Source organism: Rhinolophus ferrumequinum, chromosome 21 (assembly GCF_004115265.2).
Source record: "Rhinolophus ferrumequinum isolate MPI-CBG mRhiFer1 chromosome 21, mRhiFer1_v1.p, whole genome shotgun sequence".
Taxonomy (NCBI): domain Eukaryota; kingdom Metazoa; phylum Chordata; class Mammalia; order Chiroptera; family Rhinolophidae; genus Rhinolophus; species Rhinolophus ferrumequinum.
Window position 1 is genome coordinate 10704625 of NC_046304.1, and position 18275 is coordinate 10722899.

The 18275-nt window shown below is 53.8% G+C and overlaps 1 protein-coding gene across 2 annotated transcripts; it reads right to left on the bottom strand.

Moving 5' to 3' along the window:
* Positions 1-703: 703 nt before the first annotated feature.
* On the bottom strand, positions 704-14291 carry ARHGEF15 (Rho guanine nucleotide exchange factor 15). Of its 2 annotated transcripts, none has more exons than XM_033090858.1 (16): positions 14189-14291; positions 11561-12222; positions 10939-11271; positions 10638-10692; positions 9435-9493; positions 9124-9335; positions 8872-9032; positions 8541-8693; positions 8276-8405; positions 6510-6584; positions 6314-6406; positions 6064-6224; positions 3950-4102; positions 3714-3796; positions 3500-3604; positions 704-2755 (listed from the first exon to the last, which is right to left on the bottom strand). In XM_033090858.1, exons 2-16 carry the CDS (start codon positions 12171-12173, stop codon positions 2604-2606), a joined length of 2538 nt encoding a protein of 845 aa, XP_032946749.1. In that variant the 5' UTR covers positions 12174-12222; positions 14189-14291; the 3' UTR covers positions 704-2603. The 2 variants fall into 2 exon arrangements, with proteins under 2 accessions (XP_032946749.1, XP_032946750.1); XM_033090859.1 differs by lacking the exon at positions 14189-14291 and adding an exon at positions 13648-13698.
* Positions 14292-18275: the final 3984 nt, after the last annotated feature.

Genomic DNA, 18275 nt, shown 5'->3' on the forward strand with positions numbered 1-18275 from the left:
ATGTGCCTTTATGCCCCCAAAACAACTCTTATCTGATCTTCATCCTCCCATTCTCCCATTGTTAGAACATCTGAAGTGAAGCATGGGGGCTTCTTTAGTGGCGGGGCTAATGTAGGGGGTGAGGAGCTGGAAGAGACCATATATGGGGCATATGCATAGTTTTGTGTGGGCCTCCAGATATCTGTCTGTCTGTCTGTCTCTCTGAGTATCTCAGAGAGGGGAGAACTTGGTGGAGAGGGGCTCCTCCAACCAGGAAACTTGAAGGAGCACGTGCACCTCCCCACAGCCACTACCTTCTCTTCCTGGACTTCAATTCCCTTGTTGCCACCCCTGGAATGCTCGTTGCCCAGATCCTCCCAGGGCTGCTTTCTTTTTGTCATTTGGGTCTCAGCTCAAATGTCACCTCCCCCAGGGTCTTCCCCAAAGCCACACAACCACAGACACACACACACCATTCTGTATCACAGCCATTGATGTATTTTCTTCCTAGCACTCACTGCTGTCTGATTTTATCTTACTTATTAATTTGTTTACAATTGGTAATTGTTCTCTCCACGTGCCCCCCTCCCAAGCCCCCCAGAATGTAGTCTCCTTAAGGGCAAAGCGCTTGTTTTTTTCCATCTCTGTATCTCCAGATCTTAGAACAGTGCCTGGCACATAGAAAGCACACAATAAATAGGTGTAAATTGATTGGATTAAACACAGAGATGCTTGACTGGTCAGGAAAGGACTTTTATTGCTGACTGATAGCCCTTTTTGTCCTGCTTGCTGCATCTTCCTGCGCTGCTGGAGCCCCAGCCATACCTGGCCCTGCCCTGTCTTCTTCCCCAACCTGCAGGAGCCCTCTGCCCCAGCTTCTACAAATCCGCCACCACTGCTGCCTTAGGTCCCTCAGTAGTTATGAGTTGGCTGACACGCTGGGGCTTTGTTCCTAGTCACCAAGCCCAGTTCCCAGCAGAACTGGCCTCTGCTTTTAAAGACTCCCTTTCCAACCAGTCCCACCCCCCTTATGAAGCCACATTTGGAAACCACAGCTTCTTTAAGCATTCAGTCCCCTGAAAAGCCTCAATACAACTCCACCAACATTTACTGAGGGTTTCTCATAAGCCAGATATGTGCTAGGTGAATCTCCAAAGTCATGGACATGCCATACACCAGTGCCTTTCTCCCTCTGAGTCTCCCAGAGTCCCTGCACCTCCTGTGGTTGGCATGGGAGTTTCTGTCCTGGGCAAGTTGTTATGCATGAGCTGAAGGGAAGTTGTGAGGATGCTGCTCAGGGAAAGCCTTGTGCCAGGCCTGGGCTCCACTCGCCAGCAACTGTCTGCTCCGCTCTGTCTCCAGCCTTCAACTCCCTCTGGCATTGTACAAGGGCAATTTCTCATCTGGAAGCAGACACTCTGGATGAGGTTGGGCAGCAAGAGTACTCTCTGTTCTCTGCCCACTGCTTGGTCCAGTGTTTCTGTGAGAAGACCAGGATGAAGGCAAGAAAGGCCAGGAGGCTCACCAGCCAACCCACGATCCACAGCTCCTGTTTCTTCCCCCAAACCTGGGGTCCAGAGCTGGTCTGAGGCCCAAGGCTGAGACGGGGTAACTGATTATTGTACAGTTGGGGATTTGCAGGCAGAGATTTTGGAGGCCAAGCTTTGCGGCAAGAAAGGCCTGTGGGCTTCAGGGGGCCTCGGCGCAAGCTACTGGCCATCTTCAGTCCCTCAGACTCCTCTACCAGGCTGCTTGGCTGCTTCATAATATCGCCCTCCAACTGTCATGGAACCCTGGCCTCCAAGAGACCCCAGAACCCAGCTCTGGCCTCTGGCTGCAAAGCCACACCCAGCACATATTCCTCTGGCACTCAGACCGAGTGTTTTTCTCAGAGAGAATAATAGTTAAAATGGGTGGTGAAGAAAGAAATGGAGGACTCAGTCATCTGGGAGGAGGGCAAGATCACACACACATACCACATTCACCAGAAACATACATATACATATTCACACATGCACACACACACACACACACACACACAGATTCTCTGATAAACACACTCTGAATTCTTCTGGAAGAGAAGAAGTGACTTGAAAGGACACAGGAGGCACATGAGAATGGAATCTAATACTTTCTAGACTCAAAGGGCAGGACGGGTCGTGGCTGTAGAGCCAAGCAGGGTCACTACTGGTCTCTTGGGTCCAGATCACCATCTTCTTTGGATGGGTGGGTCTCTGCTCATCGCTGTTGGCTATTTTAATCCTAAGGCGTTATCTCCAACGCAGGCCTTTTTAACTGCATCAACCTAGCTTCATCTTCCTAGGCTGTGAGCATAGCAGGGATCCTCATTGGCCAGAGGCTCAGCCAGCTCAGCACCCATTAGGTGTCTCTGCACCAAGCCTCTGTCTCCACTGGGCACTCACTCAAGCCATCCTCATTCTCCTTCACTGCCTGAGTTCAGACAGCTCTGTTGTCCTTGGCTGCCTTGTCCTGAAGCTTGGTCTTTGTTAGTTGCCACTAGAGGTAGTGTTTCCACAGAGAGCGAATCCAATGGATAGATGGGCTTTGTCCTCTCCATGGCACACTGCCAGCTGTCCCAACCTGTGCCCCCTCCCCAGCCTGCATTAGGTTTGGGGGGTGCTAGGGGTGCTTGAAGAGGGCCCAACAGCCTCAAGGAGCTTCTGGTGCTGACGAAGGTGCTTTCTCCTTTCATGTTCCCCTGTGACTTCACACACCAGCTGGGCAGGGAAGGCCCCAGGAAGCCCTTTCAGCCAGCCTGGAGAAAGAGAGAGAAGGGCCCAAGTGGGGTCAGGGCAGAGAACAGGTCAGGACGGAAAGGAGGCACCATGGGGTCTAATGCCTGAGTGTCATGGTGAGGGTAGGAATTAAGAAGCCTAGAAAGGCCATTGGAGGTGGAGGTGACAATGGCATCAAAGAAGGTCACTTCTCTGTCAAGCCCTTTAATGTCTGCTCATCTCACTCAGAGTGAGAACCAAAGTCCTTACAGAGACCTACAAGGACCCACATGGTCTGGTCGTTATCTCTATGACCTCATGTACTTCTCTCCCCTCTAGCCACATGTACCCCCTTACCGTTCCTCAAACACACCAGCCACAGGGCCGTTGCACTGACTCTTGCCTCTGACTGGAACACTCTTTTCCCCCAGATGCCGCATGCTTAAATTCCTCACCTCCTTTAAGTCATTGCTCACATGATGCCTCCTCACTAAGTCCACCTTGACCACCAGTTTAAACTAGTAACCCACCCAACTCTGGGACTCCTGACCTCCTTGACTCCGCTCCACTTTTATTTTTCCATAGCACTTATCGCCTTCAGACACACTCTCTATAATTTACTTATTTATCTTGTTTATTCTTTATTGTCTCTCCTCTGCTAGAATATATGCTCCAGCAGCACAGGATTCTCTGTGTGTTTGGTTCACAGTGCCCAGAACGGAGAGCGGCCCCTCATAGGTGCTTAATAAATATTTATTGAATGAATAAATAAAAGAATCTCTCACCTTCAGGGCTTTTGTGCAGGTGCTTGGGGGGAGCCCTGGACTCCAGACCCCGTCCCTCAGTCTTGGCTGGTGCAGAAGGCTCTGAACACAGATCCTGGGAACAGTCTGGTTGGGGTGGGTGAAATTTCAGTGGGATCAAGACTCTTTTTAGCTTCTCCCCCATATTCTCTTTAGACTCACTTTTCCTTTCCTCCTTACACTAGCAGTTACTTACCACAGTCCTCATAGATGGTGTCCGGGGAGCAGGGAAGGGGGCCCGGCGTGGGGAAGGCTCCCAGCCAGCGCTGCATGTCTGATCTGGTGGGGACATAGGGAGGGTCACAGTTGGTCCAGGAGATCTTACTGGGGATTAGGCAGGGGCCACAGAGGAGAGAGGTTGGGAAGGACGGTGGTGAGCTCTGAGGTCAGGTGCAGGTCCCAAAGGAGTTTTCTGAAGGAGGCACAACTCACAGCGACGAAGCTTGGAGTAGCCGGTGGGTAGGGCGGCCCTGGTGGTTGCTGAGAAGGGAGAGGCGGAACGTCGGGGGCCCTGATGGGTCTGGAACCTGCTGGGCCTGGACCAGGGAGCGATGGGCATAGTCCAGAACCTGTAGCCGCTGCCCACTGCCCAGGAAAGAGGAAGTTCAGAGGGAGAGGAGGAGCCCGGCTGGACTCCTCCGCCCGCCCCCGCCTGGGCCCCCATCCTCTCCGGTCCCCGCCTGGGCCCCCATCCTCTCCGGTCCCCGCCTGGGCCCCCATCCTCTCCGGTCCCCGCCTGGGCCCCCATCCTCTCCGGTCCCCGCCTGGGCCCCCATCCTCTCCGGTCCCCCGGGGACCCCCATCCTCTCCGGTCCCCGCCTGGGCCCCCATCCTCTCCGGTCCCCGCCTGGGCCCCCATCCTCTCCGGTCCCCGCCTGGGCCCCCATCCTCTCCGGTCCCCGCCTGGGCCCCCATCCTCTCCGGTCCCCCGGGGGCCCCCATCCTCTCCGGTCCCCGCCTGGGCCCCCATCCTCTCCGGTCCCCGCCTGGGCCCCCATCCTCTCCGGTCCCCCCGGGACCCCCATCCTCTCCGGTCCCCGCCTGGGCCCCCATCCTCTCCGGTCCCCCGGGGACCCCCCCCCTCTCCGGTCCCCGCCTGGGCCCCCATCCTCTCCGGTCCCCGCCTGGACCCCCATCCTCTCCGGTCCCCCGGGGACCCCATCCTCTCCGGTCCCCGCCTGGGCCCCCATCCTCTCCAGTCCCCCGGGGACCCCCATCCTCTCCGGTCCCCGCCTGGGCCCCCATCCTCTCCGGTCCCCCGGGGACCCCCCTCCTCTCCCGTCCCCGCCTGGGCCCCCATCCTCTCCGGTCCCCCGGGGACCCCCATCCTCTCCGGTCCCCGCCTGGGCCCCCATCCTCTCCGGTCCCCGCCTGGGCCCCCACCCTCTCCGGTCCCCCGGGGACCCCCATCCTCTCCGGTCCCCGCCTGGGCCCCCATCCTCTCCGGTCCCCCGGGGACCCCCATCCTCTCCGGTCCCCGCCTGGGCCCCCATCCTCTCCGGTCCCCGCCTGGACCCCCATCCTCTCCGGTCCCCCGGGGACCCCATCCTCTCCGGTCCCCGCCTGGGCCCCCATCCTCTCCGGTCCCCCGGGGACCCCCGTCCTCTCCGGTCCCCGCCTGGGCCCCCATCCTCTCCGGTCCCCCGGGGACCCCCATCCTCTCCGGTCCCCGCCTGGGCCCCCATCCTCTCCGGTCCCCCGGGGACCCCCATCCTCTCCGGTCCCCGCCTGGACCCCCATCCTCTCCGGTCCCCCGGGGACCCCATCCTCTCCGGTCCCCGCCTGGGCCCCCATCCTCTCCGGTCCCCGCCTGGACCCCCATCCTCTCCGGTCCCCCCGGGGACCCCATCCTCTCCGGTCCCCGCCTGGGCCCCCATCCTCTCCGGTCCCCGCCTGGGCCCCCATCCTCTCCGGTCCCCCGGGGACCCCCATCCTCTCCGGTCCCCCGGGGACCCCATCCTCTCCGGTCCCCCGGGGACCCCATCCTCTCCGGTCCCCGCCTGGGCCCCCATCCTCTCCGGTCCCCCGGGGACCCCCATCCTCTCCGGTCCCCGCCTGGGCCCCCATCCTCTCCGGTCCCCGCCTGGACCCCCATCCTCTCCGGTCCCCCGGGGACCCCCTCCTCTCCGGTCCCCGCCGGGGCCCCCATCCTCTCCGGTCCCCCGGGGGCCCCCATCCTCTCCGGTCCCCGCCTGGGCCCCCATCCTCTCCGGTCCCCCGGGGACCCCCATCCTCTCCGGTCCCCGCCTGGGCCCCCATCCTCTCCGGTCCCCCGGGGACCCCCATCCTCTCCGGTCCCCGCCTGGACTCCCATCCTCTCCGGTCCCCCGGGGACCCCATCCTCTCCGGTCCCCGCCTGGGCCCCCATCCTCTCCGGTCCCCCGGGGACCCCCATCCTCTCCGGTCCCCGCCTGGACCCCCATCCTCTCCGGTCCCCCGGGGACCCCATCCTCTCCGGTCCCCCGGGGACCCCCATCCTCTCCGGTCCCCCGGGGACCCCCATCCTCTCCGGTCCCCCGGGGACCCCCATCCTCTCCGGTCCCCACCTCTTAGGCTGAGTGATGAGCAGCAGGTCACTAAAGAGCAGCAGGCAGAGGGGAGTGAAGCGGGGGCGCGAAGTGAAGAGCACGCCCCCCCTCCGGCACCCTAACTCCGTCAGCTCCCCCTGTAACTCCAGGCGTCGAGACCAGGAGACCAGAGGCAGGGCCTGCGAGCAAACAGGGAAGAGGTTCTGGCTTCTTCCCAGCAGCACGCTCATGGGGACAAGGAAGGTGGGGAGTCTGGGCGGAGACTAACCTTGACTTTGTGGAAGCGCAGCCTCTGGGTGAGCCGGATCAGCTCCTCAGTCTGCTTCATCCGCCCCACCTCAGCACTGCAACGCTCAATGATCTGGGTAAGGGGAGCCGAGTCACCCACCCCTACTCCCTTCCACCTCTGCCCTCTCTCCCTTCCCCTCCTCACCTCCCCTGGCCTCAGCATCCCCCCTGCCCACCTTGCTGATAGCACCCAGGGCCTTCTGGGCATTCTCATGGCGGCTGGACCCCTCCTCTGTCTGGTGCAGGATATTCTGAGGAAAAGGAGGAAGGGTGATTGGGCCCCAGCTCTGCAGCCCTGGGATTCAGAGGGGCTGCTGCTCAGAGAACCATTGCCTGGCTTGCAAAAATGCTCAGTTTGGGGTTCACAGGACTGAGAGACCAGCCTCAACTGGCTGAGAGACTTCTCCACTCACGTTACCTCCCTAAGCCTCAGTTTCTCCATCTGTAAAATGAGGACAATACCCTCCTACCCTACCAGTAGTATTGTTGTGAGGATTCAGCAAGGTAATATAGTAAAGAACTTAGCATAGTCCTTGGCACACAGTAAATGCTAAAAAGAGGGTTGCTATTATTTTAATAATTATTAACTACAACTATTAGTACAAACAATACAGCATAGTGGTTAAGAGTGCCTGGATTTAAACTTTTTCTCCATTAATTATTATCTGTATGACCTTGGGCAAGTTATTTAACCTCTCTGTGCCTCAGTGTCCTCATCAATAAAGTAGGGTCAATAATAGTTTCTACCCTCGTACAGTTGTTGGTAAGCTTAAACAGGTGTATAGCGCTTAGAACAATGCCAAGAACAGAGCACTCAATAGCTGTTTAGCTATTAAGATTATGATTATCTTGCCTAGAGTTGGGATGTATAAAGCTGATAAGACATAAAGACGCTGATCGTCTTGTTGGGAACTCTTCACATTGAGATCCTTACACTGAATGACCTGGTTTAGAGAGAAGTTTCTGCTCTGCAATAGAAGACAATTTCTCGGGGAGGACGGGTGGCTCAGTTGGTTAGAGCGCGAGCTCTGGGCAACAGGGCTGCTGGTTCGATTCCCACATGGGGCCAGCGAGCTGCGCCCTCCGCAACTAGAATGAAGTCAACGAGCTGCTGCTGAGCTCCCGGGTGGCTCAGCTGGTTGGAGTGCGGGCTCTCAACCACATGGTTGCCGGTTCCACTCGAAAAGGGATGGTGGGCTGTGCCCCCTGCAACTAACAATGGCAATTGGACCTGGAGCTGAGCTGCGCCCTCCACAACTAAGACTGAAAGGACAACAACTTGACTTGGATGGAGTTGATGAGTCCTGGGAAAAACACACTACTGTTCCCCCAATAAAAAGTCCTGTTCCCCTTCCCCAAAAAAGTCTTTAAAAAAAAGACGATTTCTCAACCTTTTTTTTTTTTTCAGTCACCCTATTATGGAGCCTTTTTCGAAATTTTAATACCACAGATATACTGTATATCTATGTACCACAGCCATTGGGATATTTAAGATTTTTTCACTCCTCAAAGAACGAATTTTTTGCCTCCTTAGGGGTGATATTACCCCCATTGGGGAGGCAAGCAGTGAAAGACTCAGCTGAGGAGACCTCGAAGACCACCCACCACATTCCCCCTGAGACCCAGAGAGAGGAGGAGACTTGCCCAAGGTCACTCAGCCAGTGTCAGAGCCAAGTCTAGAATTCATGTCTCTAGCCAGAGGCTCTTTTCCTGCACTCAGGTATTGGGGTACATTTGAGACATTTGGGTAGCTCCAGGCAGGGCTTGGTGGGTCCTGGATTGAGAGGTCCAGATTGGGAGGTCTGATTTAGGGGAGTCCTGTGTTCATGGTGGGATGGGAATGGTGATAGCTGGGCAAGAGGCCCTATGAGGGTCTCCAGGGGGGTTGGTGGGGCAGAAAAGGCCCCCCCCCCCCCCCCCCCCCCCCCCGCCAGGACAATACCTGCAGCAGCATGCGGAGCCGCGTGATTCGCTGAAAGGGCAGCAGTAGGAAGGAAGGCAGCGGGAGCCGCTCGCACTTGGGGAGGCTCTGCAGCCTACGCAGCTCGGTGGAGAAGCGCACATTTGTGTCCCTACAGAAGCAGACCCAGGCAGCTGGTGTCTCATTCGAGGTCCTGACCCCCCAGCCTGCCCTGGCCTTGACCCCAACCCTGCTCCCCAGCTTCCTCTCATATGTGTGACCTGGGCCCTGCCTCTGGGACACTCACATGAGGCGGCTGTAGGTCTCCTCCTGGTACTGCTGATTCCTCACGTAATCTATATACACCGAGAAAGGCCCCACGGCGTGGGCATGCACCACGTCACACAGGTCACTGATGTGAGGGGAAGAGCGCACACGGGACAGTAATGTCCCTAGAAACCTGAATGAGTGGGGGAACAAGCAATGAAGGGGGGCAGAGTGCCAGGTCTCCTGGGTTCTCGAGGGAAGAGCTGGGCACTAACTGGGCCCATGGAAAGGAGACCCTGGAACAGGGTAAAAACTAAAGGGTGCTCAGCGGCCCAAGGCCTGGCTTGCCAAGAGGATGGGACCCCACTGACCGCTCACTGACTTCTTGAACTCTCTGCACATTGGAGAATAGGGTGTGGTGATCCCGGGGGGTGAGTGTGTCCCGGAGAGCCTGGCTCAGCACAAAGGTGTCAGTCAGCAGCCGCAGGGAGCGCAGGTAGGAGGCCTCAGATGTCACCACCTCAAACAGGCTCTGAGGAAGAAGGAAAGGCAGTAGTGGAAAGCCCAGCTCCCAGCCAGTCCAGGGCCCAGGTCACACTCCGGCCAGACCCCAGGTGTGTCACCTCCTGCATGCGCCTCTCTTGGGGGCTGAGTGTGTCCAGGAGGCCACTGGCTCTCACAACTGGAAGTTCCTGCCACAGAGTGTTGCGAGGTCCAGGGGGCCGGGTGAAGGTGGGACCTTCTCCAGGATTTGTTGGGGAGGGACCCCCATCCTCACTGACCCCCCACAGCTCCTCTGACAGCACGGCTGCTCGGTAGGTCTGGTACAGGGGTTCTGGAGAACAGATGCAGCACATCAGGGAAGTCCAGGGCCCTAGAACCCTTCCCTCTGCTTGCTGGTCACAGCAGGGCCCCCAGGCCCAGAGGCCCTCACCGTCCTGCAGGGGTAGCTCCCAGTTCTGCTCTTTCAGCTCTTCTAGCCCTTCCCCATCCCTGTGGAGAGAAAAAGGAATGGAGCCCCCCCCAGAGCCACCACCATTGCACATCTCCACATGATACTGTGTTTCCCCGAAAATAAGACCTAGCCGGACAATCGACTCTAATGCATCTTTGGAGCAAAAATTAATATAAGACCCAGTCTTTTATTTTATAGTATATTTTATTATATTTTATATAAGACCTAGTATATTATATTATATTATATTATATTATATTATATTATATTATATTATATTATGTTATGTTATGTTATGTTATATTAAAGACCTGGTCTTATAGTAAAATAAGACAGGGTCTTACATTAATTTTTGCTCCAAAAGACGCATTAGAGCTGATTGTCCGGCTAGGTCTTATTTTCGAGGAAACATGGTAAACTTGTATGCAAGGACTCTGGCAGCTCCCCAGACCAAAGCCCAGATTCTTTTTTTATGTGCCTGTTTTATGAGAGGCTCTGAACTAAGTAGGCTCCAACGATTCCTGTTATCTCAACTACTTTGTACCAGAGACTTCCAAGTCTTTATCTCCAGCCCTCTCACGTAGCAACCATTGTCTGGAATGCCCTATTTGGACCTCAGTAAAACTCAACATGATCAAATCCAAACTCATACCTCCCCACCACCCCCAGTTCTGTTTTCCTGTCCTGGTCATTGGCATCACCACACACCCATTCACCCCAGCTAAAAACCCAGGAGAATGAACACCAGTAAGTGTTTGTTGAATAAATGAATGGGCTCAGATCAACTCTTATAATGGTGATGAATCTAAGATCATTAACAAGCCCAGATGACACAGAAGAGATGTTCACGGCTGCCAAATGGATTTGCAGACAATAGTTGCAATAGAAGCTTAATGTGAGATAATTAAAATGGATCACTTCCTAGGGGCCAGCTCTTTACCAACGTCATACCAACAACTCCATGAAGTAGAGTTCACAGATGAGGATGCTGAGACCCAGAAAGTTTAAATGACTTATATTAGGTCACATAGCTGATAAGGGACAGAGCTGGGATTGGAAACCAGGGCTGCTTGTCGCTAGAGCCCCAGCCCTTCTTCACTCCACCTTTGTGAAGGTGGGATTTAGCAGGACCCAAAGGTGAGTTTGCCCTCAGGTAGGAGTTAAGTGTGGGATGTTTGGTACCTGCCCTCTATGGTTGCTGCAGGAGTATTCTGAGGAGCTTCATCCGGACTGTCTCCTGGAAAGAGAATCCAGACTGAAGAGAACAAACCTCCAGGATCCCCATCTCGGGACTCCTGACACCGGACCCAACAGAAACTGTTACTATAAAAACCTACAACACCCATCAGCCCCAGAGCAGCAGCTGGTAGAGGAACAAAAAAAGCTCAGGGTCTGTTGGAGGTTGTGGTTTGTTGGTTTTTAGAATGCTTCATCTCCACCCCTTCCCTTCCCAGCCAAGGGATCCACTCCTCCAGGTCTGTACCTGTTTGGATTCCATCTTCGGAAGGCATATCGAGATCTGACTGTGGGGGATCCCCGGAGATGGTGGCGTCTTGCCTGACCCGACTTGGTTTTGGGGGTTTGAGAGGTGGCAGGAGTTTGCGCTCAGCAGTGGAGCGGTAGGATGTGAGGACCACTGGGGGGTGACTGATGCTGGGAGGGCTGGGGCGGGAGCGGGAGGTTCGCAGTGGGGAGGCTCGGCAGGGAGCCCTGGGACCATCCTCAAAACCCCCCACAGGGACCCATCGGAGCTCCAGGCCAGGTCGGGCAACATGGCAGACACAGGGGCAGCAGGAAGGGCAGGCCAGGGCAGCTTCTGTGTGAGACAAAGTGTCTTAAGGAGAAGACCCTTGGGGCCTGGCCTCACCCTGCCCAGGCTTCCTCCCTCCCCTTAACCTGCCCAGCAGTGGGAACATGGGCCAGCCCCAGGCATCCAGCCCTTCAACACTGACTCTCTTCAAACCCCCAGAAATATGAAAATCCGATTTTCCAAACATGTAATCCATTTTTGAAAAGGTAGCCCCTGAAAGTACTCAGGCTTAAAGCGTTGAAAACAAAAGAAGATGAGCTGGACTGAGCCCACCCTAGCCCCATGACGTGCTTACCTAGAGTGCCGTTCTCCTGAGATCCTCTTCCTGTGAGGACGCCCTGGGTCGTCTCTCCCTCCCCGTTCACATCCACTCCCCCTTGGGGAGCTGGGTCCAGGACGTCTGCAGCCTGAACCCTGCCTTCAGCTCCCCATTCAAACCTGCCAGCCAGTCTCCGCACAGTGCCTAGAGCAGAGGCAGAGCCATCCTGGACAGGGACACGGGGGGCTGTGTGAGGCAGGGGCAGAGGTGTGCGGGGTGACCCAGAGGGTTTAGGGGGAGGGACTGGAGACCTGGGAACAGGTTCTGGGGAGATGGAGCGCCTGGACACTGGACTGGGGGTGCTGGAAGGCGAGTCCGGGGAAGTCTGGGAGTCGAGGCTAGCTTTAGAAGCTGAAGGGGGCAGAAGGGCAGGGGGCTTGAGGGAAGAGGCTGGGGGCTCCCAGAAGAGGGGGGTGCACATTGGGGTTGGTGCATCATTGGAGGCGATGGGAGGTTCTTGTGGAGAGGAGCCATTGTGGGGGGGTCCTGGGGACTGGGTCGCACGGGTTCGAGAAGGGGGACGGGGGCGGATGATCCGAGGGGGCTTCTGGGTAGGGGGTGTTGCTATAGGAAGAGACTGGTCTGACATCTTCCTTTGAGCTCTTCAAAGGAGTGGGGTGCTCTGCTGGAGTCATCCCCTAAGGAAGAAGGAGGGAGAAAGCTTATTTTATACCCCACCACCACTACCCTGCATTGGGTAGACTGAGGATTCTGAGAAGAAATTGTTTGCAAGCAAATCACCCATGATTTGGGAGTCAGGAGGGAAGGCTAGTGCACTTTCTCTTATCATTTCCAGTCTTCTCTCTTCTTGCACCCCTCCTTCATATTTGAGGCCCTTTGACCATCCCAGCAGCCTTTTTTGGCCCTCCTACCCTCCGTTTCTCTAATGTCTTTTGCCTACGGCTGCCACAGTCAGGCCAGAGAAGACAGTGAGGCTGGGGTTAAAGTGCCTGGGTAGAGACCCAAGTTGGGGGGAGAAGGTATAAGAGAACTGGATCAGTAAGGGGAATTTGGCTCGACTGTATCGCCGCTACGTGTATGCCTGATGAGTTGTGTGTTACGTGTATGTAGTGTGTATTGTGGAGGTTTGTGTGTGTGGTTTAAGTGTTTGTGGACACAGTATGTGTGTGCTGTTTCTAGTGCTATAAGAAAGGAGTGTTGTATGGTGTGTTTCAAGAGTGTATTTGTTATATGTTTACTGGGTAGGTATGCAGTGGGAGAGTGGAGTACACAGTGTACTCCACTGTGCGTGGTGTAAGAGGGGTGCGAGGGTTTATGTGTGTTATGTGCTGTCTGTGTGGGAGTGTGTGCAGTGTGTGTGCATCCGTGCACACGCACATCCAAGCCTGGGCTGTGAGGGAAGCATCACTATTTCCCTGCTGCAACGGCCCTCCACCCCCCCATTTCCCAGTTCCTCTCTCCGGACTCTCCCTTTCCGGATTATTTTTAGTCTCCTTTTCCTGCCATGAAGATTCCTGGAGCCTCTGACCCCAAGAGACCAGGCATGGGCTGTCCTGCCCCATCCTCTTATTCCTGCCTGCTCCCCATCCTCCCATCTGGTCACAGAGAGAGAGACCTCAGGGGAAGCCTGGGTTCTGCCAGGATGCCCGGGAGGGTGGTGGGGAGGTTAGACAGAAGGCAAGGACCAGTGGGGCTAAGACACTGGGGGCCTAGGTTTCATTTTCTGTCTCTGGGAATGTGGCTAGTATCCCGAGAAGGCTGCAGGGTCAGGACTGGGAGATGAGGGTGACCCCCAACTCCAGTCAGGAGTCAGCAGGGGAGTCAGACCCCTCCAGGTCCCCAATTGGGTTCTGGAGAAATGATTCGGGGTGGGGGCTTGGGGCTGTAGACTGTGAGTCTTGCAGCTCAATGGCTTCTGTATCCTGGCAGGAAGCCCCTTATCGAGATGACCCAGGCAGTGTCCTCCTCAGCTGGCCGGCTCCTCCCCAGGCTTGCCCCCTCAGGGATCCCACCCTGCCTTCTCAGGTACCTTCATTTACTTCCTTTCCCACCCCCCACTCAGGCGTCTCACAGGGACCCAGGTACTCAGCCCAAGCACTCACCCTTGAGTCCTCTCCACTCTCAGTCACCTCCCAGGGCTGAGTGAGTAGGAGCAGGAAACAGGAATCCGATCCTCCTCCCAACCGGACACCCCCCCCCCAAACCACACCATACTCCACATGCGCACACTGGGGCTCTGGAAGACGATGGACCCCGTGTCCCGGGTTTTAGAGGTTAACAGGGTCTGGGGAAAAGCTGGAACTCGGGTGTGGACAGCGGTCTGTTCTATTTGTGCATGTTCTGTCTGCATTGCTGTGTGGATGGGGGTCACGGGCTGGGGGTGAACAGGGGTGGGGGTGAGGTTGGGGTGGAAACGGCACAGGGCTGGGCTGACAGTAGGACACCTCTGTACCAGCTAAGGGATGGTGTGTGTGTTCTGCCACCAGCTTATCTGACCACCTCTCCCACACCTCACCCAATAGCCTATCCCTTTAGCTTCCAACCTGTCTCCGTGGGTGAGAACTGGCCCACTATTTCATAGCAGGGGCCCCCATCCCCAGGATTCCTCCTCCCTAACTCGACAGTAGCTCCCCCTGAATTTACCTTTATCTTTTTGGAAGCGGTTTCTATTTTCAGCCTGTCCTGACTGCCCCTTGGAGCAAGGAGTGTGGGGCCAGGTCTCCGAGTGTCTGTTCCTGTGTTTCTTGGGCGGCAACTGAGGGCCCAGATTGAGATCTCCACAGAGGAAGCCAGTTTCTCAGCCCCACCCGGCCATTGTGTCAGGCGTGTGTGTGTGTGTGTGTGTGTGTGTGTGTGTGTGTGTGTGTGTGTGTGTTTGTGTGTGTGTGTGTGTGTGTGTGTGTGTGTAGAAAGAGAGAGAAGGAAAAAGGCCCTGGGGTGGGAGTGGAGAGGTGAGAAGGAAGATCTGAGACGTGTCTCCTTCAGGTAGATTTGACTTTGCTGAGCCCCCTACCTACTCAGCATTCTCAGTCCCTGTCTCTCTAGTCCCAGCCTCTGATTTTCCCTGTCCCACGGAGAGGCTTTGATGTTGATTGGCTGGGAGTCAGTATCCGTGGGGGTTGGGGGCAGGGGTCCCTCTCACCTCTAATTGGCTCTATGGTTGAGGAGCTGAGTTCCAAGGCTGGGGGGGTGCGTGTTATAAAAACAACTGAGGGGGTGGAATGAGCCACACCCCAGGCTGGGAAGTAGGGTAGTGGGAGGAAGATTAAAAGGGTAGTTATGAACTCTAGGGCTTTTGCCCATGCCCCGGTGCCTGCCTTTGCCAGACCTTCACACACACACACACACACACACACACACACACACACACACACACACACATACACACACACACCCTCCAAACCAAACACTGGGAAGAAAAGCCAGAAGGCTGAGATAAAAATGTTTTAACCCCTTTTTCTTCAGCGTGAAAGCCAGAGTCCTTACAATGAAGAACAAGATCCTGTACTGTCTTCCCTCTTCCCTAACCTCTCCTCTCCACATACTCCTGCCTCAGGAACTTTGTACCGGCTGTGCCTTCTCCCTGGAAGCCTCCTTCCCAAGACTTCCCATGGAATCAGCTCACCTCTTTTAAGATCTTTTGCTCAAAGATCACCTTCTTGGTGAGGCCTGTCCTGCCACTCTTTAAAATGGCAATCCATAACCTCACACCACGTGCCTGACGTCCCTTTTTTCCCATAGCTATCATTGATTATGACATACCATAGCGTTTATTATTGAATTGACATGTTGATAGTTAATTATCTTTTACATTAGAAAGTAAGCTTCCCGGAAGCAGGATCTTTATCTGTTTTATTCATTGATGTATCCCAAAGTTCTGGAACAGGGTCAAGCATATAATGGTGCTTAATGTTTGATGAATTGAACCTAATTCATCAAATTATTCACACAGGATTGTGTGAATCCTCCCCACAGCACTCCACTCCCCTGACTCTCTTTCCTTACAGACCATTTCCATAATTTTATTGATTCCTCCAGTTTCCTATCACACACACACACACACACACGGACCAGGCACTTAACCTCTCAGCCCTCACCTCTAGATCCTTTTGGGCTTCCTGGGAGAGGAAATCTCTCCAAGAGTGCCTCAGAGACCCTATCAAGAAAGCTAGATACACATGTGTAGCCAAACAAATTCTGTTTAGTATTGTTTTCACCAAAATGGGAACATCTTTAGTAGTTCTGCTACTTACAAAAATGCCATTCAAAAAGATAAAAAGACGGACCCAAAAGTGCTTCTTGTTAGCTACAAACACGAGTGGCACTTGGTACTGCATGAGCATCCCCAGGTCTGAGTGGGGAAGTGGGCAGAGGAGAAACAGGATGGCTTGGGCCGCCCCTGGACCTTTACCTGTCCTCCCTGGCTGGTCTGAGGTTGTTTCCTCTTCTTCTCTCTGTTCCGGACAGACAGAGCCACCTGGAGGTTTTCACCTTTTGGGAGGTAGAAAGATTTCCCCCCACTCCCAAGTCAGGACACCATGTTTTGGGGAATGGAACCTCCCTGTAGCTACACTGAGAATGTTCTAACACTCCTGACAAAAAGGTTCCATTGGGCCCACTGCTCAAAGCAACCACAAAGATAAAAGCCATGACTTTTCAGATCTATACAAATCACCATTTATTTATTTATGCCGCATCTCATTCCAAAAAGAAACTGAACTCTGAAAATCATATCATGTGGTGTACACCAGATTGTTTTTGCATATATTTATTGTACAAATGTTTTTGCAAAGGTACTGAAGGTTTTTGATATAAGGATATACATTCTCCCACCACCCCCACAAAGCAAAAGATTTCTATATTTCCATATTCCAAAGGTGCCATCATAGTTTCAAGTATTCTGCCTTCTTCTCTTAGCATTGCTTTATAACCATTTTTCACATTGCTACATGGTCTTTCTAACTGTACTTTTTCCTGGGATGTAATACTCCATCAACTAGATTTTGCCATCTTGGTAACAACAGTAAAAGTCTTCTAGGTAACTCTCCATCCCCCACCCCACTCCATATGGTTCTAGTGGGATGGTCAAACCTAACAGCCTCCTCCTGGCCACCTGGCCCAGGTTTGGTCAATCACAGTATCCCATTGCTCTGGCCAGACACTGGCCCAGGAATGAGCAAGTCTCCCAAGCCAGAACAGCCTCCTGACCTGGGCTTCTGGGAAAGAACAGTTATCTCTTTCTTCTAAGATCACAAAGCAGGAATAATGTAAGTCTGGAGCAATCTGTATCTTAGCCTTTCTCCCTCTACAATGGAGGAAACTAGTCAATAGTGGGAGAAAATGAGCCCCAAACCTGAGGGAAGCTGAGCCAAGAGATAGAGAGGGCCTGACAACATCATTTGAGCCCCTTGGACTGCCTGGGTGTTCCTGAGCCACTGAATTCCCTTTTGTGCTTAAGCTAGTTTGAGCTGGGTTTGTCACTTATTGCTTATAGAACCTTGACCATTATAATTCATTCCCTAGTGCAGGATATTTGGGTAGCTTCTAGTTTTTGCTATTACAATTAATGCTGCAGTAAACATCTTTGTGCAAAACAAAATACTTTCAATTTGAAATATGGTTAACAAAATCATCCTAGAAGCTTCAATGGGTTGGTTTTGATTTTGTTTGAAGATTCTTTTCTGGAAGGATAGAAGAGTCCTCAGGTCTTTCTTTCTCGTCTTTTTACCTCCATATCAGGTGGCCTTGACCCTTCTTCAGTTTTCCTTATATCACTCACCTTGTTGTCAGGAAAGGATTCATGGAGGAGAGGTACTTAGAGTGGTACAGGAGGTCTAAGGTGGGACTAGAAAAGTACATCACTAGTAAGTATTCAGGTGCTGCTGCTGCTGCTGTTGCTTCTGCTCCAGGGACCACACTTTGAGAACTACTGGTGTAAACTCAAGGATTAAAATAATGAGGAACTCTAATCACACCCAGGAGGTGGAGGCATTTGGGGAACACTCCTTGGAAATTTTCTGGGGACCCTACCCTCTACCCCTCCTCCCTCATCCTAAAGCTCAATGACTTAGCAGCACACTGGTGAGATAGACATGACTGAAAGTCAACATGTATCCAAGAACTCCCAATGTAGTGAAGGACTCAAAGAGTTAACAACTATAATCAAAATGAAAAAATGTGGGTAAATGCTTGAGGAGCAAAGCAGGATGAAGTGGCTTGAACGTGGAGAATTTGAAAAGCTTCAAGGGTCTGAAGAACAAAGCTCAAAGTAAGGGAAAATTTGGAGATCACCAAAAGAAGGGGGCAACGACATTCAAATCCAGCGGTGGGAACAGAACACACAAGGGAACCAGAGGGTCTAATGGCTCTTGACTTTTCAGGAAATCTGAAAACTGAACACCAGGTGGAAGTCCAACAGTTTCACTCAGGTATGTGCAATAGATAATTATTACAATTTTATAAAGGAGACTCTGAAATGTTAAGTAACTTGCCCAAGGCCATCCAGCTGGTAAACATAAAGAACCAAACTGGAACTCAGAATGTTACCGGAGAATGTTACCTTCTTGGCACAACGTCAAGCTTCTTGGCTCTCCAGCAAAGAACTGAATGAGATACAGAAATAAAGTAGTGAAAGAGTACTTTGTTGGAAGAGATAGTACACTTCAAAGAAATTTAATAGGACCAGAGCAGTAGAGAATGACTCATGGGCCCTGACTAATGAGGCCTTGGT